At 51.0% G+C, this 26,056-nt stretch overlaps 10 protein-coding genes across 10 annotated transcripts; 5 read left to right on the top strand and 5 right to left on the bottom strand.

Annotated features, from left to right (window-relative positions):
* Positions 1–900: 900 nt before the first annotated feature.
* Positions 901–3,666, bottom strand: POX_d05558 (Quinate repressor protein; the record flags this gene model as incomplete). The annotated part of the gene is made up of 2 exons (XM_050114400.1): positions 901–1,155; positions 1,216–3,666. The coding sequence occupies 2 exons, from the start codon at positions 3,664–3,666 to the stop codon at positions 901–903; spliced, it is 2,706 nt and encodes a 901-aa protein (XP_049969351.1).
* A 517-nt stretch (positions 3,667–4,183) lies between these two features.
* POX_d05557 (Quinic acid utilization activator) lies at positions 4,184–6,950 on the top strand (the record flags this gene model as incomplete). The annotated part of the gene is made up of 2 exons (XM_050114399.1): positions 4,184–6,699; positions 6,761–6,950. 2 exons carry the CDS (start codon positions 4,184–4,186, stop codon positions 6,948–6,950), a joined length of 2,706 nt encoding a protein of 901 aa, XP_049969350.1.
* Positions 6,951–6,978: 28 nt separating this feature from the next.
* Positions 6,979–7,290, top strand: POX_d05556 (uncharacterized protein; the record flags this gene model as incomplete). Its single annotated transcript, XM_050114398.1, has 2 exons — positions 6,979–7,026; positions 7,117–7,290. The coding sequence occupies 2 exons, from the start codon at positions 6,979–6,981 to the stop codon at positions 7,288–7,290; spliced, it is 222 nt and encodes a 73-aa protein (XP_049969349.1).
* Positions 7,291–7,480: 190 nt separating this feature from the next.
* POX_d05555 (Catabolic 3-dehydroquinase) lies at positions 7,481–7,948 on the bottom strand (the record flags this gene model as incomplete). Its single annotated transcript, XM_050114397.1, has 1 exon — positions 7,481–7,948. The coding sequence occupies one exon, from the start codon at positions 7,946–7,948 to the stop codon at positions 7,481–7,483; it is 468 nt and encodes a 155-aa protein (XP_049969348.1).
* A 1,302-nt stretch (positions 7,949–9,250) lies between these two features.
* Positions 9,251–10,590, top strand: POX_d05554 (Protein qutG; the record flags this gene model as incomplete). The annotated part of the gene is made up of 6 exons (XM_050114396.1): positions 9,251–9,434; positions 9,515–9,566; positions 9,623–9,711; positions 9,777–10,212; positions 10,277–10,408; positions 10,482–10,590. 6 exons carry the CDS (start codon positions 9,251–9,253, stop codon positions 10,588–10,590), a joined length of 1,002 nt encoding a protein of 333 aa, XP_049969347.1.
* Positions 10,591–10,989: 399 nt separating this feature from the next.
* Positions 10,990–12,069, bottom strand: POX_d05553 (Quinate dehydrogenase; the record flags this gene model as incomplete). Its single annotated transcript, XM_050114395.1, has 1 exon — positions 10,990–12,069. One exon carries the CDS (start codon positions 12,067–12,069, stop codon positions 10,990–10,992), a length of 1,080 nt encoding a protein of 359 aa, XP_049969346.1.
* Positions 12,070–13,359: 1,290 nt separating this feature from the next.
* POX_d05552 (putative quinate permease) lies at positions 13,360–15,212 on the top strand (the record flags this gene model as incomplete). The annotated part of the gene is made up of 4 exons (XM_050114394.1): positions 13,360–13,896; positions 13,958–14,359; positions 14,428–14,739; positions 14,826–15,212. The coding sequence occupies 4 exons, from the start codon at positions 13,360–13,362 to the stop codon at positions 15,210–15,212; spliced, it is 1,638 nt and encodes a 545-aa protein (XP_049969345.1).
* A 1,601-nt stretch (positions 15,213–16,813) lies between these two features.
* POX_d05551 (3-dehydroshikimate dehydratase) lies at positions 16,814–17,914 on the top strand (the record flags this gene model as incomplete). The annotated part of the gene is made up of 1 exon (XM_050114393.1): positions 16,814–17,914. One exon carries the CDS (start codon positions 16,814–16,816, stop codon positions 17,912–17,914), a length of 1,101 nt encoding a protein of 366 aa, XP_049969344.1.
* Positions 17,915–19,168: 1,254 nt separating this feature from the next.
* On the bottom strand, positions 19,169–20,807 carry POX_d05550 (uncharacterized protein; the record flags this gene model as incomplete). Its single annotated transcript, XM_050114392.1, has 5 exons — positions 19,169–19,343; positions 19,450–19,793; positions 19,893–20,308; positions 20,454–20,565; positions 20,631–20,807. 5 exons carry the CDS (start codon positions 20,805–20,807, stop codon positions 19,169–19,171), a joined length of 1,224 nt encoding a protein of 407 aa, XP_049969343.1.
* Positions 20,808–24,801: 3,994 nt separating this feature from the next.
* POX_d05549 (uncharacterized protein) lies at positions 24,802–25,927 on the bottom strand (the record flags this gene model as incomplete). Its single annotated transcript, XM_050114391.1, has 3 exons — positions 24,802–25,114; positions 25,242–25,752; positions 25,822–25,927. The coding sequence occupies 3 exons, from the start codon at positions 25,925–25,927 to the stop codon at positions 24,802–24,804; spliced, it is 930 nt and encodes a 309-aa protein (XP_049969342.1).
* Between the last annotated feature and the right edge of the window lie 129 nt (positions 25,928–26,056).

The raw sequence follows: 26,056 nt of genomic DNA, 5'->3' as shown, positions 1-26,056 counted from the left end.
GGAAGCGTCGCAGTCGAGGCGGAACTCTCAGATCCCAAGGGCCACGGCTCTTTGTCTCTCAAACAAAGGGTGTTATGTACATGACCTGGCACTTGAAATGATCTATCGAAGCTTGGACTGGGTGGTCAAGCCTTGGTTAACGTAGTTTGGAGGTCGGAATTCCCACTTTTGAGGCCAAGCAGGACGATTCATCTACTGCATGACCGTCTATTTCAAATATAAGTAGAGTCGCTTCGGAGGTGATGCATGAAGGCTTTGCCGACTTTCAACAAGGGCGACACGACAGGGTTCTGGACAATGAATATTTCACGCGACTTTGGTAGATCTATGGAAATCAGGTCGTCTCTCAGAAAAGCCTTCAATATGTAGATTATAGTAGCGGAATATCAGTTCAGGTCACAGTCCAGAACGTGCTGTGAATTCAAAACCATGCCATGAGAAGTTCCGGCGAGCATATACGACAGAGACCTGCGGTGACAAGGATCACCCTGACATCGGTTCATTGAGTGTTTCTCAAGAAAGCTTCTCAGCACGGCCCATGGTCTGATCAAGTTCAAATATCCAACGGTTCCGTCCGACTCCCGGCAGATGTCATTGCACGTGAAGCACCTAAATTGCTCCCCCCCCCCCCAGAAAGAGGCCCAACACTCGAGGAACTGCCTCTGATGATGCAGCCTGTTATGATCTGGTGTCGGCACAGGGACCATCCGAGACCCGCTTTGATGCGACAGTGCTAGTTAAGCCGGCAGTCGAAAGCAACGCAACACCAAGGCCTCCAACAGAAGGAGGATTGTCTTATTCTCAAAACATCCGGGCACTCGCTAGAGGATTTGCTTGCGTCCAAAAACGACGCAGCGGGAAATAGTCATATAATCCCATCAAGGAGAGCATCACCCCTCCTCACGTAGGTTGACCGTCGAGGTGGCGCAGTCGATATTGAATGGCATTGCGGTCGTCATGAGCCTCGTCATCCTCATATTCTTGCAAGACGATGGTACGCATCAACCGACGGGGTGCTCGTCGGCCCGTGAACAGCTCGAATTGGGCAAAGCCTTGTTCGGGAAGCACATCCAGGCCGTCCAAGGCGACCCAGCCCCGGTGAGACAGAGCTCGAATTTGTTTCATGAGCGGTGTGTTGAGAGGTTTGTAAGCCAGCTAGGTGCCAAGTCAGCTCTGAAGAACACAGGCCACGGGTGAGATACGAGAGAAACTTACGTCGACCACGACGCCACCTGTCGGGCTCTCCAGCCATTGAGTCGGCACATTAAAGTTGGGTGGGGGCTCCCCACTAATACTGTGAGCCGGAATCCCCGAGACGATGATTGTTGGTTGCTTGTAAGCCGCAGGCCAAGGTTCGTCTGTGTGGTTGAGAATCCTCACCCGGGGACGTTCGTCGGGCCTCCGTCCGTTGGAAAATAATTCTTGTCGATTGTAATGATCGGCCAGCTTTTCGGCTTTCGCGATAGTACGGTTGAAAACAAAGATGTTCCGTACACCGAGATGAATCATGGAGTAGATAGCTGCGCGGGCCATGCCGCCGGATCCAATAACCAAGCCGGTGGTGGACTGACGCACAGCGTTGGCAGGCGAGAGTCCGCGTCGAATACAATTACAAATCCCGATCCAGTCGGTGTTGTCTCCGTGTATGCCTCTGACCGGGCCAGCTCGTGCCCTTTCAAGATGGATTGATGAAACCTCAGAGAGGCGTGGATCCAAGAGATCATTGTTTCGGATAGGAATGATCGTGTTGACAGCCCCAATGGCCCGCGCATGTGGCGACATGGAATCCAGGAGAGGGATTACCTCGGTCTTGTAAGGCAGGCTGACGCTTGAACCACCGAAGAAAGGGTTTCCAACAAGCTCATTCAGCCCCCGGAGCTCTGGACTTTGAAAGATAGTATACCGATGTGGCATTCCACACACCTTGAAGGCGGCGTTGTGCATAGCAGGAGACATGCTGTAATTGACGTTGGCACCAAAGAGAAAGAATTGCATAGGATCATGCACGAAAGAACTATAGAGCGCCTTTTGAACAGCAACGGCGGTGACATGCGAGTCGGTAGGACCGAGAGCGTCGCCGAGACACGGATGTGTGACCGGCGTGAGGATGGGGTTAAAGCACCGTGACATGCGACCGAGAGGTCCTGTGTTGTAAGCAATCACGGGGATAGCTTTGGTCGGCAGATTCTGGACTCTATTTCGAAATCGTTGTACGGCGTCATTGTCTTCCATCTTCTCGGCTGGTTGACAAATCCGTAAAACGTCACATCCAAGCTTTTGCGCGCGATCGTAGATTTTCATACACTCCTCACCGTCCCAGCCTCCTGAGAAGCGTTGATGAGACTCAAAGTGTGCAATGATCTTGGTCTTCGCCCTACTGTTCATGACTTTAGATATGAGGGTTTCTTCGCGACTCAGATCAATAGTGAGAAAGCCGGGACCGAGCCGCAGACCATGTTGAATAAGCGCCGAGTATTCTTGATCACATAGGCGACGACTTCTCTGAGTCGGCGAATGTGGTCTTGTAGGTGTCACATAGCTTTCAACGTGGTAGATAAGTGGGACAATAGTCTGGCGACGGATAAGTGCCACCGCATGACTGATTTTATCATTCAAATTTGAATCGCCATTGGGCTCAGCAACGTGGCCTGCCACATCAATGACTAGTTCAATAGCATCAACATTGAACTCGAGCTCCTCAAGGTCCAAATTCCTCTCGCACAACGCAGAGAAGGGAACTGATAGCGCCAAGGTATTTCGTCGGCTTTCAACGGGCAACAGTGATAATGGGAAAGAAGCTTGCTGACGGCTCGTTTCCGCACGGTCATCCGTCAAGAAAGCAACAAATGAAAGGAAGTCTCGCTGGACCTTCTTCAGAGTCAAGAAGGGTGTCGGTGCCTGTGTGCAACGGTCGAATTGAGGCTCAGGCGACGAACCTTGACCATCGGACCCTGGACTAGTGCTATTCCTCTGGAAGGTTTCTGAGAGATTGAAGAATTCCAGGTTGGAACAGCTCCGGTATATTGGGCCTGATATCTCTAGGAAATGTTGAACTTTTGGGGTGCTCCAGGCTTTGAGGTATGACTGAATACTCTGAGGGTCTCGAACGACGTGGATCACTGGATGCGTGCGCGCATATTCCCTCAACAGCGTTTGACCACGACGCTCCATTGTTCCCGCCCCGCAGACAATTATACACCCTTCTTGATTTTCCCAAAGCATAGACTCAAAGACCTGAGATTCTTGCTGTTGGAGAGTTGCATGATCGTTGTTTTTCTTGAATTCAACTCGCGAACAGCCGGTGACTTGATGAAAGTATCGATCAGAATCTATCAATTGACGACCGGGGGCAGCCGCCAACATAACCGCCAGGCTGGACTTTCCAGTGCCTCGGATACCGATCAAGACGATAGAGGAACTAGGCTTGAACTGGCGCGTACTCGACGATGGTTCGTAATCCGCAATGACTGTTGGAGAGCCTCGGTTGGAGAGTATCGTCTTCATGTTGCGTTCGTGATACGTGTCCGTCTGCCCATCAAAGTATCGCGACGACCCAATGTGCGATGCCAGCGCGGATGACGAGAGGGAAGTCTCTCTAGGGCCGTACTTTCGGGGCCGCGCATCGTGGTCGTCGGTCGATTTACGTTTGGTCTCTACTAGAGACATTGTCGCATCGGAGCGGCTCAAGGATATCTGAGAATTTCCATCGGCACAGGTATGCTGAAGGCTTCACATGAAATGTCAGAAGCTTTCTGGATCGATGGTCCGTAGTTTTCAGGGACGAGAACAATGCAGAAAAGGCAGGCGTTCAGAGAGCTAGATTGGACCGGGACTTGCAGAATCGCAATCGGCAAGCTTCTCTGCGACCGTACCCCAGTCGGCGGGGAAAATGCGGGTCATCTTTCTGCCGCTGGGCCTCCTCTTTCCCCGGACTGAGCGTGGATGCACTCGTCTGCTTCGTCTTCTGCCGGTTTCGGGTGCGCGACAAATTGCTACCATTGTCTTCAATATCTGAAACTCGCCGTATTATCTTCTCAACGGACTGCATAAATTAGCCAATGAGAGTGCACGATATTTGCGACAGTTGCCGTCGGCCAAAGATTCAATTGCCCAGCGCTTGATCGCTTTCCACAGATATGCGGCGAAAGCCGCGGGGTGCAGTTTTTTTCCATTTCTTCTCATGATGAGCTCCGAGCTAGGTCAAGGCACTGGGCCAAATAGCAAACTCAAGCGAGGATTGATAGATGCGGACGATGACGGCAGAGCGAATGCACCAGACGACTCGGCCCAGCCCAAGCGCCAGCGAGTATCGCGGGCCTGCGACAACTGTCGAACCAAAAAAGACAAATGCGACGGAGCCCGGCCTGTCTGCTCAACATGCGCATCACTGGGCCGTCAATGTACCTACAAGACCAATCCAAAGAAGCGGGGACTCCCGACAGGATACATTCGGTCGTTGGAGTTGTTATGGGGACTGGTATTTCAGAAAATCCGAGGCAGCGAAGACGTCATGCGCGCGTTGATGAAGTCCACCAATCTTCTCGGTCATCTCGCTGCAATGGGGAAGGAAGCTGAAGGGTCGGACACTCTACTTGCATCTTTCAAAAACAGCATGATGCTCAGGGACATCGAGCGCATGTTGGTTGTGTTAGAGCAACCACAAGAAGACAGGGAACAAAGCACCTGCCCACCAGATGATGCTGAGACACCGCTCGATGTTGACACAGTCTTAGCGTCCCCAGAAGCACGAGAATGGCAAATTCCCACGGAGATGAATCATAAACGTCATTCGCCGCCACGCGCAGCCCAGCAAAGCCCGGCAGATGTCCGTCGAAGCCACCGAAGTCAGGAGGCGGGTGTTCAGACGCTACCTTCAACAGAGATGTCCTCTCCGATTCGTGCCCGTTCGGGTATTGAAGAGCCCTCGACGACTGCGGGCAGAGTTCTTCTTGAGCTTCCGCCCAATGTGTGGTCTCTCCTCGATGTATACTTCACATACACGCAATGCTGGTTGCCCATTCTTGAGAAACATGACATGCTCCGTACCGCCTACCAGTACACCGACGGCCCACTCATGATGTCAAGCGATGTAGCTGGATCCGGAGATCATGCGGCTTTGTGGGCGATCTTGGCTCTGGCCACCTTCCAAGATGCAGCCAACAAGTCGTCGTACGAGCGCAGTGCGCAGTCCCGCTCTGGCAACGCTGCACAGCTATTTCATATCGCACGCTCATTAATTCCTGCTGAGGGCTACTCGTACGAGCTTGGTCACGTACAGGCCTTGCTAATTCTATCTTTGATAAATCTTGGTCAGCATCAATGGAATGCCGCGTGGATGCTAGTAGGGCAAGCTATTCGGATTGCCCAGATTCTGAGACTGGACCAACCAAGCTTCGAAGTTGCTACACATTCCATCACCAGGACAGTTGGTCGAGCTCAACATGTGTTTTTGGCTTGCTTTCTTCTCGAGACGCTCACTGCGGAGCAAACATCGCAACTTCCTTGCCTTCGAAAGGGCGATTTAGCTCGAGTGGGGACTGTCAGCGAGGACGGACTTGAAGAGTGGCATCCGTGGGAAGATCAGACTGGCTTCAGCCCAAGTCACTCTTTCCGTCTTTCTATGCAGCGGGGGCCTCTCCATGCACTGAGCACGTTCAACCATCTGATATCTCTCGTCTCAATATTGAACGACCTCTGCTTCATCAAGCGGGATCCGACCGCGTCCCGCGCCCAGCTAGACTCTCTCCAGATTCAACTTCACAGATGGGTCTCGTCATTACCCAGGAGTTCTCGCATTGAACTACAGAATCGCCAGTCAAATCCGCCTTCACCTCATGTATTCAGCCTTGAGATATTGTACCGGAGCACTGTCATGAGCCTCAACATGCATATTGCTTCACGCGAAGGTGACAATCATCTTTCACAGCTTTCCCATCGGGGTAAGGCTGTCGAGAGCTCTCAGGCACTCTATCAGCTGCTGCACTTCTTCATGGACACCTATAGCTGTGCAGCGGCAACACCCATCTTCGGGATGATACTCAGTCAATGTCTCAGAGACTCAGTACATCAAAATGGACCAGGGAATTCTAGAGCGACCTTCTGGCCTAAGCTTGAATCGCTCAATTCTCATCTGAGGCAAATGTGGATGACGGCGGATTCCCTTCATGGCCCCGCGGGTAGAAAATTCGAATTGCAGCAAGACTATTCTGAGCATTCCGAAAGCCAAACACCACCGCGTCAGGTCTTATCAACATCTGCTCCTCACCATAGCTTGTCTTCCACCAATTTTTCACCTGATCTTGATGGCCATTCGCGTCGTCCGATGAACTCGATGCTTGCAACGCCCTGGCTTCGAAATACATCTGGTCTATCCGAAACTAGTTATGTGACGATGACCCCCACGTCTTCCCTGGCTTCCATGGCTGGTGTCTTAGGACCTTCGGCTCATACGGGCCACCCAAAGAGAAACTCGCAGTCAACAGAGCCTTCTCTTTCATTGGTACAAGAGTCTGCGCTAAACCATGAATCTGATATTCCGTATGGCGGGCAGTACTCTACCTATGCAGAACCATCGCTTGGTCATGATCCCTTTACAGAAGTGGATGATTACGGGTCTGTGAGACGTCAGGCCCCGCAACGAATTGCGCCGGATCTTGACGCTCTATTCGATGAGCTTGCCTCGCTAGATGGCGCAGAAAAGTAAGTTCCCTGCTAGATCTACCTGATTTGCGGGCTTGACATACTCACCAATCGCGTTCAGACCCGATAATCAGCCTGAGTTCATGCAAAATCTTGGATATGTTACAGAAAGTGGGGTACCAGAACTCTTATCTTTCTCGGATCAGATAGAGCCATTTCTGTTGGCCCAAACACAGCAATTACCGATGGCCGTGCAATCTTCTGCAAGGCGACGGGACTCGCTTGGTATTGGAGACGCACCCCAGAGATGAGCCTTCACTCAGCCTCTGTCATCAAAACATGCTGCGAAACGTTGACTCATTCTCCAGCCCCGCCCAAGTCTTTGGGGTTGAACTTATGCGGCCCTGGAATAAGTTGAGAAAGGCTTCCAGTGAAGGATACTTCTTACAATTTCATACTAAGCCTTCATGTCAACAGAGACAGATCGCTTTGTCTCTGCTCGTGGCGAATATTTGTGGCGAACTGAAGAGTCTTTCACACAGTGTCAAATCTCGTGGCGGATTCCTCTCAAGTGATGTCTACGGGGGCTTGCAACATGTTCTTGAAGTGGAATCCTCCCCTAGAAGAAACCTTTTCTGGCAGCTGGCCTAAAAGCTACGAGAGCAACTATTCCGTATACCTCCTCCGGCATGAAAAGCTTCTTGCCAGAGTGAGACAATCATGAAAGGACGTTTCGGTCTTAAGGGACCAAAAATCATTACGATTAATTCCATAAGTCGACACGATTCTTGAAACAACTCATCTTCGACCTGTAAACATTGAAGTCAAATGACCAGGCAGCTCACAGTGCAGCCCTATTATCTTTCTCCAACTCCGTGAAATTCAACGCAACATGCTCGACTGCAGCCTTGTATCCATGAACACCCAATCCGACAATAATCCCCGAGGCTTTGTCGCTGAAGTACGAGTGGTGTCGCCAAGGTTCTCGTGCGTGGACATTGCTCACGTGTAGCTCGATAAAAGGAATTCCTATGCCAAGCAACGCATCACGAATCGCCACAGAAGTATGGGTGAAGGCGCCTGGATTGATGATGATGCCGTCCACCCGACCTCGAGCAGCTTGGATACGATCGACGATGGCACCTTCATGGTTGGATTGAAATGCATCGAAGCTACAACCATGCTTAGCGGCAGTGCCATGACAGTCATTCTCGACGTCCGCCAGCGTAGTATGGCCGTAAATATGCGGTTCACGAGTGCCGAGGAGATTGAGGTTAGGTCCGTTGATCAGTAGGATTGATTTGCCCATCTTGTGTGTGCGTGAGCAATGCTTTCAGCTAGGCCAAGGAGTTGAATAGATTTTGAATAAATTATCGGAAAATAAATGTGATGGCATCTATAAGATCATATAAACTACAGTGTTTATGTGCTATCAGAACTTTGATTCGGAATCGCACTTGTCTGAAAGTGATGTGAAAGGTGGTCGGCAAAATACTTGTTCACTGCCATCGAATTGCCGAGGCGTCTGTTCAAAGTTTGCGTGGACCATCCGGCTGAGCGCTTTGCCGGTCCGCTGCGCTACCAAAGTTGCCGCATGTCGTGGGCAATCCCCCACGGTGGCTATGATTGCCAATGTTCAATTGAGACTGTTACGATGGTTTCATGATTATTTCATTCCAAAAACTTTTCTGAAGAGGATACATTGTTGCATTGACAAATGGTACATAGTAAACACGTCGCATCGGCTGGGTAACGATCTTCTGACTGGTAGACACCCGGAAAATGAACAAACAGATCATGAATCTCTAAGGGTCCACGCCTCATCGTGTCGCCTCCACCTTGTTGGCCATTGGTTCAACATGGACCAAAGCATGCAAAAGTGGAAAATTACTCTAATGAGCTCTTCGGTTCTATTGCAAAGAGAGCCGTCATTAGCCGGACTTTTCCATTTACCTTCGATACTCATGATGTAAATGGTTCAATAGGGACCTTCACAGTCCGTTTTCGAGTGTCGTGCTGGCCTCTTTGCATGAGTCCAGTATGACTCATTTCTATAAGATTTAATTGACGAATTTTCATTTCTGTTGCGATCAGCAATGAAATCGTATATGACGACCAATTATACAGTCCAGAGAGGTGGCCGAGCTCGCTCAAGGATTTTCGTGCGGCAGGCAGGCAGCCGGCCAAATGACCTAGTCGTATCAATAGCTTAAAACATATCAATAGCTTATTCAACTCAACAACAATGGCGAGCGCAGCATGAAGACAATCTCTGAGATTAAGTATGAAGCGCTTTAATCATCAAGTCTATCTGCCAGCGACGAAAAATAGAACGAATTCGAACACAAAGCTTTATTTGATTCTTGGGGTTATATACCCCGCAGGAGGGTAGCTGGCCGGTCCTGTCCATGCGGAGACCCGGGTACCACCGGTCTCTTCAATCATCTTTTCAGCAAAGATTTGTCCGCGCTCCATCGACTTATCCTTCAATTTTCTCTTATGAAAATCCTACACTTCCTACTCATTCACCCGAAAGATCAATATCCTGAAAATCAAGCAGCCATCAGCACATTTCAGTCGAATATTAGATTGAGATTCGCAATCGATCGCAATGACCGGTGGACAATTATCCCAGGACGACCTGGATCAAATATACACTTTCGCAGTGGATTTAGGGCGGAAAGCTGGTGAGCTTCTTTTGGAAAGAGTCGAGCAGCGAATCGGCGGCGTTAGTACTCCTCAAACGTTTGAAGAGAAGGACAATGCGGTGGACATCGTGACTCAGACCGACGAAGGTACGTAGGTTGGACTTGAAATCGCACTTCCACAAACTTTGGTAATTACAAGAATTCTCATTCTCTTCGGCTGGAGTTAGATATCGAAGTCTTCATTCGAAAAGCTATACAAAGCAAATATCCTGCGCACAAGTTTGTCTGCCAGTCTCCTGACCTGCGCGATTGGGAAAGCTAAGCAATCTGATCAGATTTCTCGGTGAAGAAACATATGCCAAGGGTGAATCGCGCGATTATTTGATTGATGAGCAACCGACCTGGTGCATTGATCCCTTGGATGGTAAGTAGCAATCCATATTACTGCTGGTGCGTTTTGGAAAACTTGAACTCATCATCACATTATAGGAACGGTTAATTACACACATCTTTTCCCCATGTACTGTGTGTCCATCGGGTTTGTTGTTGAGAATCGCCCTGTCATTGGTGTCATTTATGCACCATTCCAAGATCAGCTCTTCTCCGCCTGTCGCGGACGTGGTGCCTGGCTCAATGAGACGCGTCGACTCCCTCTCATTCGAAATCCAATTCCTCCAATGCCACCACACGCCCCGTCCCAGTGTATCTTTTCCTGTGAATGGGGCAAGGACCGTCGAGACATTCCCGATGGGAACATGCATCGCAAGATTGAAAGCTTTGTCAATATGGCAGCGGAGATTGGTGGAAGAGATGGCAAGGGTGGCATGGTGCATGGAATCCGAAGCTTGGGTAGTGCCACACTAGACCTGGCATACACAGCGATGGGGTCTTTTGATATCTGGTGGGAAGGGGGTTGCTGGGAATGGTAAGTGGGAGATTTTATCTTCACCAGTTCTGACCATTCATCTGACTATCATCGGTATCTCTAGGGACGTGGCCGCTGGTATTGCCATTTTGCTTGAAGCTGGTGGACTCGTCACCTCAGCGAACCCTCCAGATGACCCCAATACGGCCCCAATTCCAGATGTGAGGCTAGGGAGCCGGCTATACTTGGCGATCAGGTAAGCACAGCTGATTTTACGTCTCTCTCTCTCTATCACATTTTACTGAATCACTCATGCTTGGATATTCTAGACCCGCAGGCCCCTCAGCCACAGAATCTGGTCGAGAGTCCCAAGAGCGCACAGTTCGAGAAGTCTGGCGGCGGGTCCGTCATCTGTCATATTCTCGACCTGGTGCTTAGGTATCGATATACTTCCAACATCGACGCATGATGCACTTAAGAGGCACATATCGATGTGCGGGGGAGAGAAAATGACTCGCATAAATGTCCCTTCGATAATAGGGCCAAGCGAATTTCAATTTCGAAATGTCTAGATATGCAAAGCCCAATGGATTCTCGCAAACTAAGATTTTATCCTCTCAATTACCATCGAATGACTAACGCCGCAGAAAAAATCACGGCGACCAGCACGTATGTGGAGTTTCAAATGTATTTGGCTTTGTAAATTAGCATCACTTGAATATCGGATCCATCAAGGTTCCTCGTCTATGTATGTCATGGGATGCATATGTCGCAACACAAAAGAGAAGAGAGACTGTACTGGAAAAGTACCAAGATGCGACCAATTGCACCTTTTAATTATAACACGCTCGAAGCCTTCTTCATATGGGCAGCTCGTTCCGCCACAGATCCATTCACGACGGCCTTCACAGCATCCACCACCCCCGGTATCCTGATGACATCTTGTCCAGTCCAAAGACGCGCTTGTTCCAGGCCTTGCCAGATCAAAGCCTCGGAGCCAAGAATCACCTTCCATCCAGCCGTAGATGCCATCTGGGCAATTTCCGTCCACGGGACTGGGTGATAGCACATCTCCAGGATCACACCATCCTGCTGAGAAGCCTCGGCTGCCGAGCCAAGGAATGACTTTACCACTGCACGCGCGCTCAACTCCTCCGGAGTCTTGGGAGGGTAGTTGGGGACTCCGGAGACAATCGCGGCAGGAGATTCCAAACGAGCGGCTTCTTCGGGATCGGTGACATGAATGAGCGGTGCCTGTGCGGTCGGGTCTGGATTTCGCGCCCGATCCTCCGCCATGATCGCGGCCACCTCGGCAGCATCTCGGTTGACAATGTAGATACGGCTCGAGCCAAGCCATCGACGCATCACGTAGATTGCCGTGCGGGCTGTGCCACCGCCCCCAATAATCAAGGCTGGCCGGTCGCGAAAGCGTGATGGATCGGGCGAGTTTTGCAGCAAAGCTTCACGGATACCGTCACAGTCGGTGTTGGTGCCGACGTAGCAGCGGGCGCCTGTTGAGGGGTCCTGGCGAATGAATATTGTGTTACAAGCGCCGGCTTGGCGGGCGTGCTCCGTCAGATCGTCCAGATGAGGCATTATGGCGACTTTGTGCGGCATTGTGACTGATGAGCCGACAAATTTGGGATTGGCTTTAATCGAGGCGAGGAAGGTTTGTATAGGCGGAGAGCGGGTGTAAGGGGGTGGGTAGGTGGCAGAGGTGCCATATACGCTGGACAGAGGGATTTGCTGCCAGTTGAGACCCAATGCATTGTAAACTGTTTGATGGAGAGACGGAGAAAGTGAGTTGAGCAGTGGATGGCCGTATAGGTAAGCCACACCGTCGAGATGAGCAGGACTATGAATGGGCTCCTCTGGCTGGGACGGGCAAACAGACGTCTCGGTTGTTGGTGCGGCCATGACGGATGAGGGTGGCACGTTGAAACTGGATGATTTGGGCAGAGGTACAATTGCATCTGAAGAGGAGGCAGATCAGAGATATTAAGAAGACTTTCTATTTCCGTACCACTTCTCCACGACCAAAAGCTAAGGCTCAGGCCAGGCTAAAAGCTCTGCCGTTTTGGCTCTCCCGCGTGTCGTGTTCGAAACTTGGGGATGCGTGCTGCTTGTTTGGGCCCAGTGTGAGAGATGTAAGTCTTTGAGAGGCAGTCAAGCAAGTTTGGCGATCCCCATTGCTGTCTCGTCGAGTCTTGAAGTTCAGGTCTATTCTAAAAGTGGAGGGTGACCGCAAGGCGCTGGAATCTTTTCGGAATAGGACCAGCCGATTCACAGTTTGGGATTTCTCTGCCGCCGGATAATCGCTTTCCCCAGCCATTCTTCGACTTGGCGTCCGCTCTTCTCTCTTTTCTGTCGTCACTCCACTGGTTCCACTATTGATCGAAAGACTCAATCTAGCAGGCGGGATTGACATGCAAGAAAGCTGCCTTGATTCCTCATCGGCTCCGCTGCCAATTGCATAAGGGCACTTGCCAGATTCCCTGACCCGCATTGGCTTCTCGCGTGGGGAGATTTTGAGTTGTGTCAGTTGGAATTGGGAAGCCCTTTGCGCCTGGAACTACTGGAGACTCGCAACTCGGAAACTCACTGGGCTCCCACAGCTTCCCCAGTTCGCCTCCGCGATATCGGAGACCCCCACACTCTAATGCCGAATGCGCGCACGGAGATTTTGCAAAGTTTTCTTTCCTCTCCGGACGTGATGAGCCAGCCACGCTACAGCTTGAGCTGTAGCATTTACGGTTTGGAAGTACTTTCATCCCCACCCACAACAGTCACTGGTATAGCCTCCTGTGCACAGCCTTAGAGTCAACTCTGCCGTCCCTTCTTTCGTTTTGCCGGTCTTCAAGCTCTGCACTTGGCAGCCAAAGCTTGCGTTATACGCTTCTCCGCACGTTCTCGATGCCTCCAGGTTTTGGCTCATCCCCAGATTCCTTTTCCCTCCCCTCCTTATCCCATGACATTGGAAAATCCGGGGATCCAGCAGGACTATTTAGATTGCACGCGATCCTTTCGGCATTGACATAGTATATTTTTTTTGATTACTTCCCCCGGACTTGCCCCGGATTTTGTCTCGGTCACTTGTTGAGCACACGATCCGTTTGCATTCAACGCAACAGAAGATCGTGCTGCCTTTTGTTCAGGCTTGACGGGAACGACATCTCATTCTGATAGATTTCACTTCTATTGCCTATTATGTCTATCCTGAAGGTGGTCGAAGACCGGCCGACCCCCAAGTCCGTCTACAACTGGCGGATATACCTCCTGGCCGCTGTCGCGTCGTTCACGTCCTGCATGATCGGATATGACAGCGCTTTCATTGGTACCACGCTGGCCCTCGATTCCTTCAAGAGCGAGTTCCATTTCGATACCATGTCCTCCGAGAAGAAAAACCTAATCAGTGCCAACATCGTATCACTGTACCAAGCCGGTGCCTTTTTCGGAGCCTTTTTTGCATACCCCATTGGTCACTTTTGGGGCCGACGAATGGGTTTGCTTTCTGCTGCGGTGGTCTTTGTGCTCGGCGCCGGTCTCATGCTGGGCGCGACTGGTTCTCGGGGACTGGGTTTGATTTACGGAGGACGAGTCCTGGCGGGTGTGGGAGTTGGTGCCGGCTCAAATATCACGCCCATCTACATCTCTGAGCTCGCTCCTCCCGCCATTCGTGGTCGCCTGGTTGGTGTATATGAACTAGGCTGGCAAATTGGCGGACTTGTTGGGTTTTGGATCAATGTAAGCTGACCTCATACAAAATGGCATCTTGACCGCGCTTACCACTAACCATCGATCCTAGTACGGTGTCTCTGAGACTCTCCCAGCTAGCCACAAGCAGTGGCTTATCCCTTTCGCGGTCCAGCTAATCCCTGCTGGTCTCCTTCTTATTGGCGCAGTTTTCCTTCGAGAATCGCCCCGATGGCTCTTTTCGCGTGGTCGCCGTGAGGAAGCCATCAAGAATCTCTGCTGGATTCGCCAGCTACCCGAGGATGACATCTATGTGATGGAAGAAATTTCTGCGATCGATCAAGCCCAGGAGGAGCAGCGCTCGACTATCGGAATTGGTTTCTGGAAGCCTTTCCAGGCGGCTGCCACCAACAAGCGTGTCATGTGGCGCTTGTTCCTCGGCAGCATGCTTTTCTTCTGGCAGAATGGTTCTGGTATCAATGCCATCAACTACTACTCCGTGACTGTTTTCAAGGTGAGACTCCGATTTGTCCCAGACAAGCCGTTCCTACCAAGCTTTGCCTGTGCTAATATTCCTTGCAGAGTATCGGTGTCACTGGTACTAACACCAGTCTTCTCACTACCGGAATCTTCGGCGTGGTCAAGACAGTTGTCACCTTTGTCTGGCTGCTATACCTGATTGACCGTGTCGGTCGCCGTAACCTTCTTCTCTTCGGCGCAGCCGGTGGCTCTGTCTGTCTGTGGATCGTCGGTGCATATATCAAAGTCGCTCAACCGGTTCAGAATCCGAAAGCCCAGTTGGATAGTGGGGGTATCGCAGCGATCTTCTTCTTCTATCTCTGGACTGTCTTTTACACCCCGACCTGGAATGGTACCCCGTGGGTTCTCAACTCAGTAAGTCCCAAGCCCCCCTCGGCAAGAAAGAGCCTGCCCAAACTTGTGGTCGATATGAGAGAACTACTGCTTATCTTATTCATTAGGAAATGTTCGATCCAAACATGCGCTCGTTGGCTCAAGCCTGTGCCGCCGCATCGAACTGGCTCTGGAATTTCCTCGTCTCGCGCTTCACTCCGCAAATGTTCACCTCTATGGACTACGGAGTATATTTCTTCTTTGCCTCGCTGATGATTTGCTCCATCTTTTTCGTCTTTTTCCTCATTCCTGAGACAAAGGGTATCCCACTTGAAAGCATGGATGGCTTGTTCGCGACCAAGCCTATCTGGCGTGCGCACGCTCACATTCTCTCCACCTTGCGCGATGACGAGGAGCGATTCCGACAGGAAGTCATCGAGTCAAATCTAGCCGAAAGGAAGCTCGGTTTGGAACAAGTTGAGGATACTGCTGTGCAGCAACCAAAAGACTCATGATCTGGATTGGAAAGGTGCTTCGCTTTTGTTAATGGCATTTAGTTTATGTGTCGTATATGATGAACTCATCCATTTCCTGTTCACTCATCAAGAGCCACGCTACTGCGTCGAATAAACGTCCCAATTCGCCTCCCCTTGAGCATTCTAATTAAAAAACAATTGGCCGTGTGCACAACTGGCAAGTAACGAGTATCTTGGGAACGTCAACAACAAAGGTCGACTCTTAGAATTTTAGTTGCTTCCCATCACTAGGTCCTTCCTGTATAACCGTCAGTCCTAGACCGGTCATCATCATCTAATTCTCAATAGATTTCCCCCTGGCTCTCAGCTACCATTGCAGAAGACCTGCTTGATCTCCAACATCCGCTATGACTTTGCACGACTCTCTTCTCTAAGGAAGGCTTTCCTTTCATCGTCAAACTCATTGACAACTAAAAGCATCCTAGATCCTGAAAGAGAGTCATAATCTCTTTTCTATTCTTCTTCCCAGGCATCTACGGTCCTTTACCAATCTCTCGATCTCGTCATGCTGCCAGATGGACCTGTTGCAAAGAGCATACCTCAGGCTTGCAATTCTTTCAGGAAAGGGGGTATCCGATGTAGGTATCTACTTCTGACTGGTCTCTATGACTACCTGACCTGACCTGGCCCTAGATGGGTGTCTACTACTTCCACCAAAGCAAATGATCCGGATACTAACTGCACAGATTTCTCTATACAAGCACTCCAAATCCGCTTTACTACTTTGAAACTGAGCTCGTCAGTTCTGCTCAAGTGTTTGTTCATAGAGTTTCCGGTTCTAAACCTGGGTATCGCTACTCCACTGTCCGGGCCGTCAGCCTGGATTTCAGTTGATAGTATCTACCATCTGCCAATAACACCGTCTAAGCCTACGCGTCTCATCGTCCTCATTGAAAGTACTTATCCCTCCGTAGGAAGATAATTTTCCAGCTCCAATAGACGCCATTGCAAGGTTGACCAGAAAAGTTTAGCCCGGGAAAAGGCATTGCGTACATGTGTGGTGTTGCCTATCTGCGCCCGGCTCTTTCTTTTTCCGATACGTCCAAGGTTTTGCCAAGTTCAACCATTTGATGGGAGTGGGTGAACTTTGAAGCCAGAACCTATCAGGGACGTAGAGTTGCACATCGATCAGAGACACCCTTTCTGTTCCGGGGGGGGATAATTGTTTCTTGCCATTTTGGGATTTTGTTCTTCCTTTCTACACAGGTTCGGGAAAACGAAAAGAAGGGTGCAAAATATCCGCCCGTCAATACCCGCGCATCTGATGGTCATTTGCTGTAGAATGTAAATGATTTGTTTACCCCCGGGTGTCCGGGTCTGATTCATCATAGTTAGCAGTGCATATCTAATATCAGGTTGGAGAATTGCCAGGCAAAGATCCATTTATCTACCCTTTCCGGCACTCAGCACGGTTGCTCTTCATTCTTTCTAGAGGCGCCGGTTCACAGGCACATTCCGATTGTTTTGACTTTTTTTGAGATTGAAATACACATCCTCCATCCCGCCGAGCATCTGACAACATTGAATCAACACCCACTTTCGAAGCCTCAACTCACCAGCACCCACCCAAATCTACCAAGATGATACTCAATCGACCAGGCATTGCATCCATGTCCCTCGGTCGACCATGGATCCACAATCTACCCGATAAACTGATCCAAGCCGCGACTCACGGATTCCAGGGCATCGAGCTCTTCTTCGACGATCTTGACTGCTATGCGCACCGCACCTTCAACGGCGATCGCATCAAGGCGGCCCGTCAAACACGCAGTTTATGTACCACCCTCGGACTGACAATCATCTGCCTTCAACCATTCTCCATGTATGAGGGTCTGATCGATCGAGCCGAATCGGACCGTTTAATCAACGAGAAGCTTCCGCTATGGTTCACTCTCGCGCGGACACTAGGAACCGACATGATTCAAGTCCCTTGTAACTTCCTCGGGCCTGATCCTCAAACAGGCGCACCCAGAACAACCGGTGACCGCCGCGTGATCGTCCGCGATCTCCAGCGATTAGCGGACTTGGGCGCCGGTGAGGGGTTTCGCTTCGTATATGAGGCGCTCTGCTGGGGAGATCATGTGGATACTTGGGAAGCGTCCTGGGAGATTGTCCGCGCGGTTGACCGGCCTAATTTCGGACTATGTCTTGACTCATTTAATATCGCCGGACGAGTTTATGCAGACCCCTCGTCACCATCGGGAAAGACACCGAATGCGGTGGCTGACCTGGCTGCTTCGCTTGATCGTCTTCGGACCGCGGGGATAGACCCCGAGAAGATCTTCTATGTCCAGCTGGTTGATGGAGAGCGTCTCACTGCTCCTCTGGATGAGAATCATCCGTTCCACGTTACTGGACAACCTGCGCGGATGAGCTGGTCTCGAAACGCTCGTCTTTTCCCCTTTGAAGAGAGCCGTGGTGGGTATCTGCCGGTTTTGGACATTGCACGGGTCTTTTTCGATGATATTGGCTTTCGAGGATGGGTGTCTTTGGAGTTGTTTAGTCGGACATTGGCGGATCCTAATCCCACGACGCCTGCTGAACACGCCCGTCGAGGAATGGACTCCTATGTGAAGATGAGTCAAACCCTTCAGTGGGAGGATCGGACGCACACGAAGATTGTTCCTGTTCCCAAACGTGTCTTAGCAGACTCGGAAGGCCCTCTGCAGCATCGTCTGTGAAGTTTTTATCTGGCATTTAAAGCGAGGACTTTTTGTAGCGTTGCAAAGAAAACCCCAGGCGTTTTTTTTCCGGGATGAGTCGCTTGTAGAAACTATCAACTATCAAATGAACAACTTCAATTCAACGTGGTCCCGGCGTTTCCGTCTTTTCTTGTAGAATCTTTTGGGATATGAAGGGAACAGAGTATAGATGGACCTACCCACCCCGCCGCGGCTTCGTTCTGCTGGGGGACGTTGCAGCACTCATGTAGACTTGGATTGTTCAGTTTACGCCAGGGACATTTCTAGTAACAGAGCCACTCAGACGCGATTGTGGAAGAGACTATCAATAGTTTTCATGTTTTTTATTAGTATCATTATTTGATATTCAAATCGTGGATTGTGACATGCGTGACGGTCTGTGGCTCGGGTTTCAAGAAAAATGAGCAAAAAAGACCAAAGAGCAAGTTGTCAGAGCATCACTTGTAGGAGGAAAAAAAAGAAGTATGTGCAGTGCAGAAACAAAATCAATGCGGCAAAGAAACCGTACGTCTCCCTGGATACTCGAGAATGCAAAAGCAACGCAAAATCGAAGCCCGGCGGATTGAACGCCATGAAACATAAGGGCTCGCAGTCTTTTCAACCCAAACGCCAAAATTAAAGATCACGCAGATGGAATACCAAACATCAGCCTGTGGCAGATTGTCCTTTTGCTTCCGCTTCCAGACGAGTCGCCTGCGGTCCCTTCATGAAGCTTTGTTGACTGAAAAAAGGACAGACAGCAACAGGAGTCAACAACAACACACGTCGAGGGCAAAGAAGTATGATTGGCCAGTCTTTGCCTTTGGACAACCTCGTACAGAGTCATCCGCCTTGGACTCCCGCGTCGGAATAGGGTGGCCCAGCGGCAAAAAGGCGCGGGGTCATGATGAGTGCAGGAGGCTAGCAACAGAGTGTCGTGGAGTGTTTGACGACAACCATAGCAGGGCTTTGCGATGCGGGGCGAACAGTGGGGACCCACCGCCAATTCGGCATTGATGCCGCTGGGCCACATAGGTGAGAGGGGGGAAAAGAATAAATGCAAATACGGAGCGTAGAAAGTACGCAAGTGGGTAAGAGGCGAAATGGAAGAATCGTAAAGTTGACGGTCGCGGGAGCAGGTCTTGGGGCGGAGGCCGGGCGGCGTTCGTACGTCAGATACCAGAACCAGGCCAATTAATCGAGGAGGAAAAAAGCGCATGGGTCATCGTGAAATGCTGCAAGACGTGCTCCCACTCAGGCTTCTTGCGCCCAGCGCTTCTCACGCAGGGGCACCTCCTCGCCTGCCTTGGCTCGGCTGCCATCCACTTCACGCTTCCATGCCCAGTATTCGCCTAGCCGTTGCTCAGCATAATCAGCATAGTCAAAGTCAATCTGCGAAATCTGAGCCTGAATGAGAGCCCAAACACCCCTGTGGCAGAACCAGAAAAGAAAATCAGTACAGATTCCTGTCCGTGCAAGCAGATAACTCCCGGTCAAATCCGGGGGTTCTTTCTCCTCGCCTTGATGAAACGTACCAGTACAACCCAGGAATACCACGGAATCGATCGACATCTTGATAGAGGCGGTCTACCATTTCCGATTCAGAAGCAGCATCTAGCCCCCGGTGCTTGCAGTAGCTCTTGGTATACTCGGTGAGGAACTGCCGGCGAACCGATTTGGTAGGGATCATGTTGTAATCGCAATCGTAGCCGATCCACTCGGCCAGGTGGTTGGCAATGTCGAAGGCTGCGGGGGCCGGCACAGCATATTCGTAATCGATGAAGTTGACCGGAGCCACATCGTCTTCGGTCTGAGTCCCGACGTCATCAGGCAGAACAATCACGTTGGCACAAAGAAGATCGCAGTGAGCAAAAACCACCTGCATATCGAAAGGAGAGGACGTTAGTTAGCGGCCTGCCAGACCCAGATCATTCGGGGGGGGGAGTCATGGAATATGATTGGAAATGTGGTAACGTACGCCGTCTTCGCCAATGCCCATTCCATCGTCCAGTTGGCCCACAACCCACTCCAACTCATGCTGCAAGCTCAAGCGACGCGCCCGCTGCTCTGGAGTTGCCACGGGCAAGGCAAGGACCCATCGCTGGAGGACCGCCCACATGGAATCACCCGCCCGGCGGGGTTGAATAGGTGTGATCTCGGCATCGAGCTTCTCCGCGGGCGTCGGAGAGACCGAGCCCGCCGCGGTGTTGGGAAGCACAGCGTGCCATTGTGCGAGTTTGCGCGCGACGCCGCGGAAGATCGGCGGCGTCACCAAATCTTCGTGGCCACAGGGCTTGCCGCGAATGAAACGGTACAGCAGACCATTCTTGAAGCGAGCAAGGAGAGGAGGGGCCAGGCCACGGCTGGCAAGGAGGTTGTGCGATGTCGTTTCACCTGTGGCGTCCCAGGTTCTCAGTTAGCATGTGATGCAGCGGATCAGGTCGATTGTCTGCAAGAGCGTCGCGAGACCATCGAGGCCATTGTGTTGGGACACGGGGAGTCCCAAGAAAATGGGGTGGAAGGGTCGAGCATCACATACGTTCGCGATCAATCAAAATCTCGGTTCCATTTCCATATGCGCGCATCAGGACCGCGTCATTGTCAATTTGCTCATCAGTCAGGCCGGGCTTGCGATTGATGATTTTCAGGAGCTGTGAGCCGATTAGCCCCCGGAATCCCTCCATCAGCAGTGTAGAATATCTCTGAACACACGCACAGTGTTGGTGATGCCATCCGTGAAGCGAACGAATTCAATTTTGTTGTCGGGGCCCTCCCAGTGGGGGAAAAGGGTCAAGATCAAGCGTAGTGCGGAGGCTTGCGAATCGGCGGGAGAGTAAGTGAGGGGAATGTAGCGCAACTCGGGGACGCCGTTCGTCGTCTCGGTAGAACCCATCGTGGGCAAAAGGACGAGATCAAGGGGAGGGGAAGCAGTCGTTATTTTCTTGTATCTGTCTGGACCGGCGCAAATGTGAAAGGTGTCGAAGACGAGTCTCGTAGTTGTAATTGCGGTGCTGAACTTCTCAAAACACTCGAGGACTAGGGGTAGGGGGGGTGGTCCCCTGGGGGCGGCGGGGACGGGATTAGAGGGCCGGAAAAAAAAAAAACTCAGGGTCAGGTGGAGACAAGTTGCAGCGGTGGCCTGGGCACTAGAGCTTAGACACAATTGTCCCGAGATGGTAACGCAGGAATCCGTCTCTGAGGAGGTGAGTGTAGAGCGAAGAGCGAAGAAGTACAGAGTGAAGATCGGTCAATGTGATGAGCGGAGAAGTTGGGGGAGGCAAAGAGTCTAAATATGCATGACTGAGGTACGAGAGACTTTGAAGGGACCGTGTTGGTGTTGCATGGATGGACCAACGAGAGACCTTTTTTTTTAGACCAAGGGATACGGGTGTGGTCTGCGCGATCGAGAGAGAAGGTACATGGTCTTATTGGCACAGGCGTACAGGTACATCTGCACTGTGGTGTATGGGGAAAGAGGTCGCATGGTCATTCTCAAATGGTTCTAACTTAAAATGGCCTAAAAGGGGTCGGGCGGAGGCGCGCATTATGGGGGGAGGCGAAGGACGTTCTCAGAGAGGGGCAGATCAACTGGCAAGGCAAAATCGGCCAGGTTGCAGGATAGACCGTACTGCTTCATGACCAGCATAGAGATCGGTTGATGTACAAATCAGGTAGGCCGCTATGCCACCAGGTGCTCCTCGGATATGGGGCACACCCCTTTCTCACCTGGGATCTTATGGAATGGGGAGTTCTAGGTCTCGAAGGTAGTGTGGTGAGGATGGACCGGAGTGGAAAAGCTGAGCAACTTTTCAAGCCGCAGGCACCAAATTGGGACCACGAGCAACTGGTCTCGTGCCCCGGTACCCGAAACACAAAAAAGGGTGGACCTGGTTACACCGTGACCGAGAGAGATTAAGCAATCAGCCTCCAGCACTTTTGTACGCTACTCAGTGCCCGCGAATGGGTACCACTCAATGGCTCAGGTCCAGTCGTGTCAATTGTGGGCCTGGGTCAACATGTTCTCGACTCACGAGGGGTCGACTTCGGGGCAGATCATAAACAAGGCTCGACATGGTTCTTGTTCAGGGGCTCGGAATGCATTCGCCAGCGACCAGTGTGGTACAGGCATTATGAGGAGTGCAATTTGAGTTGGCTTGGAGTTGGGACGCATGGAAATCTGCCGGCTCAACTACCTCAGGTGCGAAATACAAACCTGTTCCATGAGGAATGTACATTGTACAAGTATTCAATAGAGTGTGCATGCAGCCATGCACATCAACCAACAGCCCGAGTGGAATCAAAAGGGAGGTCGTTGGCCGCTCTGAAACGTATGAAGGCACCAAATGGCCGAGGGAAAAGAGAATTCAAAAAGAAAAACAAAAAAAACAAAAGGAAGAAGCCAAACCGGAACCCATCTGACTCGCAGCGGTGGAGTCGTGTGTACATATTTTCGGGCGGCTGCACAGGCTAAGGCGACAAGTCCTGCACGAGTGTGTGGGACTAAAGAGGGAAAGCCGACGGAGATTCCATTTGGCTGGGTCTAGCTGGGACGGAGACTTCACGGCACCTTCAGGTGATTCGATCAATCATATGCTTGAGGTGGGGAGAGTCACATGTGAATACCCACCGCATCTGAACCCCATTTGTCACCTGACTTGAGAAGCCCTGACCACGGTCCGACGTTTCACCGGCAAGAAGGGATCCACGAGCTGCCGGTCAGCCCAATGTGCACTAGCGCCGATCCCTGTCCAGGGGGTTTAAATAGACCGGTCACCCATGTCCCTTTAGTCTTTTTTTCTTTTCTCTCCATCATCAGTAGAGGTTTACTATATCTACAATATATGTAAACAATCCCGTGGCTCCATCACAGATGGCTTGCTGAGGGTTATCCTTGTGGCTTTTGCTCTATGGGTTTCCTTCCGTTCCCGGCTCCGGAGAATAGTTCGTTTTTGCCTTTCACATCCTGCTGAGCAAGGGTTCCCTTCCGGGAGCTCCATGCGCTTCGGCACCTGTGGAGGGTGCGGTACATACCTTTTTTCGAAAAGACCCAATTTTGTTCGTCGTAGATGTCTCGATCTTGCAGTAGTCCGACACATTGATCGGTCTGTGTCCCAGCGGCAAGCCTTATCGGTTATGTGCTTTTGGAAAAACTCTGTCTTCATAGTCTTGATCTGTGAGAGGCAGGTGTTCTACCTAAATGTACTAGACATCAAAACTGGTCGTGTTTTGTGAAGTGTCTGCTTGCCACAGCGGGCATGTAAACAAACACTCAAAACCTGTGTTGTGCGGCAACGCAACGCAACTCGCAGATTAGTTGCGCAGTGTCTCGATATCAACATGAATGATGTCCATGTACTACCGTGTCAATATGGACACTATCTCTCCGAGTTTTGGAGTCAATCCCAACGTTTCCGGCCAGTGTGCCTTCAGCGGCAGTTCTACCATCATGTCCTCTCGTGTAGTTGAGGAAATGCCCCTTCCATGGCCTTGTCCACAGTGTTCACCACTCGAGTCGTGCTTCATATCTTGGGAGAGGGTCTTGAGAATCGATTCGTCGAGTGAGCTTAATATGTGAACAAAGACAGGCGGTACTCACTGTATCTTGACGATCAAGTCAAGGTCTAAAGGTTGAATTCCAACCTTCCATAGTCCAAACCTTAAGTGCTTCCCCAACGTACGCAAGGCTCCAACGCCGTCAGGTCGCAGGGCTATAAGGCACCCCCGATAGGTTAGGTCAACATTTGTGCCTGTTCAAAAACCCCTCGCGACATTCTGTGGAATTTGAGTGCTACAAGATCTCTTTGGCAATGGATGGAAGATTCATGGATATACTCAGACAATTGAATCTGTATAGGTACCGGGCAAGGGCCCGGGGATATATATCTCAGCCTCCTCTGATATCCATGTCCCGTCTCAGCTGAATCGTCCATGAACCTCCCAATCAAGGTACCCACCATACGAGTACCATCATCCCTTCAACATACATGACGTATTCAATCATCTGCCTAGGTAGGGTGCAAGAGAGAAACCCCCGAAATGCCAACAACGCGTATATTTACAGTGAATAATTCCCGCCCCAAGGTCAGATCTTCAACATATCGATTGAAAACGCGACAATTTTCAAAATGAACGTCCAATCACGCATGCCTGGACCTCACCACGTGTGTGTGTGTGTGAGAGAGACGCGATCACTGATCCGAAAAGCAGGTATGAGATCCAAGATATCATGTTATGCCGTATTTTGGCTACGAACTCAATCTGTAAAATCTGCACGGGACGCTATAGGTATATTCATATGGATCGTGCTTGATTTCAAGTCCGAGTAGCATGTTAATGCTGTTGAATATCCGAGGAAAGGCAAAACTGTATGTCCGTCAAGATTAGTCCATGTATACGCCCAGTATTCAAGAGGTATTCACATCGATCTAGACATAGCAACAAAACCGGTACTAGTCTACCAGCCCGGATAGCCGGTCGAGGGTGCATGAAATGTCAGATCAAGAAAGACCTTGAAGCCATTCAGACGCTGATGAGGATTTCTATTGGCGAGACTCCGCGGTTCATGCTCTCTCTGTTCCGTCCCATCGAGGGGCTTGCTTTACAAACAAATAGACAAGGTTTGCGCAACTACCGGGTTTGAAGATCTCTTTACTTGGAAATCTTCCCACTCGGGAAATTCCTGTGAGTGGGACAAAGACAATTCAAGGCACGCGCTTGACAACGGATTCTAAAGCGCGTCATTTCGTAATGGAGGATACTATATGTCCGCCATGGTGTCACATCAGACTGCAGTGCGTGTTCCACTCTGAAATTGACATCAACGTCTGGTTCTTTATTTTCGTAGTCATTCATCTAGCCCATGGCTTTTCAGCTGAGGGGTGGTGTATTTAAGCTCGTGGCGCATTTCCGATCTGAATCCGCTCTCCGGTCCACTTGTCGTCGCTGCGCAGCACCGGCCAACTGGTACCGTCGGCCTTGGCCAGCACCAACTCAAGCTTGGTACCCAGCACACGGAATGATGACTTTGTGGGATCGATCGACGCAAATAGATTATATGTATCCTGGAAGCGCTTGTTATCGGTGGTGGGCAGGTCAAAGGTGATGGACTTTTCGGTCATATCGACGCGTGCGCGATCCTTGTCGATTTTCTTCAGGTATAGTGACACGTTCACGGAGGATGCGGTTTGGTAAAAGTCGTTTCTGTCGAAGGGCGGGCAAATCCCCAAGTATCAGCGCTGTTACTCTTGCGTGCAATTGAGTTGATGATGCGGGGTCATGCACAAAGCGACCAAAATTACCACATCAGACGGAGGGAACTGGACCTTACCGGACAGATTCAACCTTTTCCTCCCCGGCAGACTTGGGCTTACCCACAAACATGTGTTTCACTTTCTCTGTACAGCCGGGGATCTTCAGGAACTGATCAAATTCCAGCACCCGGCGCTTGCAGCAAGACCACCCTTTACTGCCTTCATGGAAGACAGGCGCTCCAGGATGGTGCACACACTTTGCATTGCGATCTGCTGACGGATCGTATGTGGCACCGCAACCCTTCCGACGACATGTCGCGTTCACGGGAATCTCTGCATCAGGATCATCCGAGTCGGGCTCCTCGACGACAAGCTTTGCGGGGGGATTGGCGGCGATCTTGGCTTCCACTGGAACGGGGGCAGGCGCGGACGCGGGCGCGGGCGTAGGTGCCGGCGCAGGTTCTTCTGGGGCCTTGGTAGGTTCAGGAACAGGAGTATCGTCAACAGTCGAGTGTTTGCCCGTAGTGCAAGGGGGAATGGCGAGGAATTCCTCGAATGTCAGAACGCGGGGCTTGCAGCATTTCCAGCCTGAGGCGGATGTTAGTTGAGAACGGTCTCGGCTCAATTGTCATGCAGCTCGCACCCCAAGGTCCTCACCTTTTTGACCTTCATGGAACACTGGCGGACCCGGATGATAGACGCAAGCTTCCTCGGGATCATCAAACGTCTTCCCGCACCCTTTGTGAACGCATTTACTCGCCATGGTGTTGCACTGGGCCGAGGGATCGGGCAAGTGAGAAATGTGCGGGGTCTTGAGCGGAGCGCGGACGATGTTCACGGGCAAGCGCAGTGTATCTTTCTTTAAAAAAAGGATTGAGACAGAGGGCCGAGT

The sequence above is a fragment of the Penicillium oxalicum genome, chromosome IV, assembly GCF_001723175.1.
Source record: "Penicillium oxalicum strain HP7-1 chromosome IV, whole genome shotgun sequence".
Classification (NCBI taxonomy): domain Eukaryota; kingdom Fungi; phylum Ascomycota; class Eurotiomycetes; order Eurotiales; family Aspergillaceae; genus Penicillium; species Penicillium oxalicum.
This window is presented reverse-complemented; position numbering and strand designations above follow the sequence as displayed.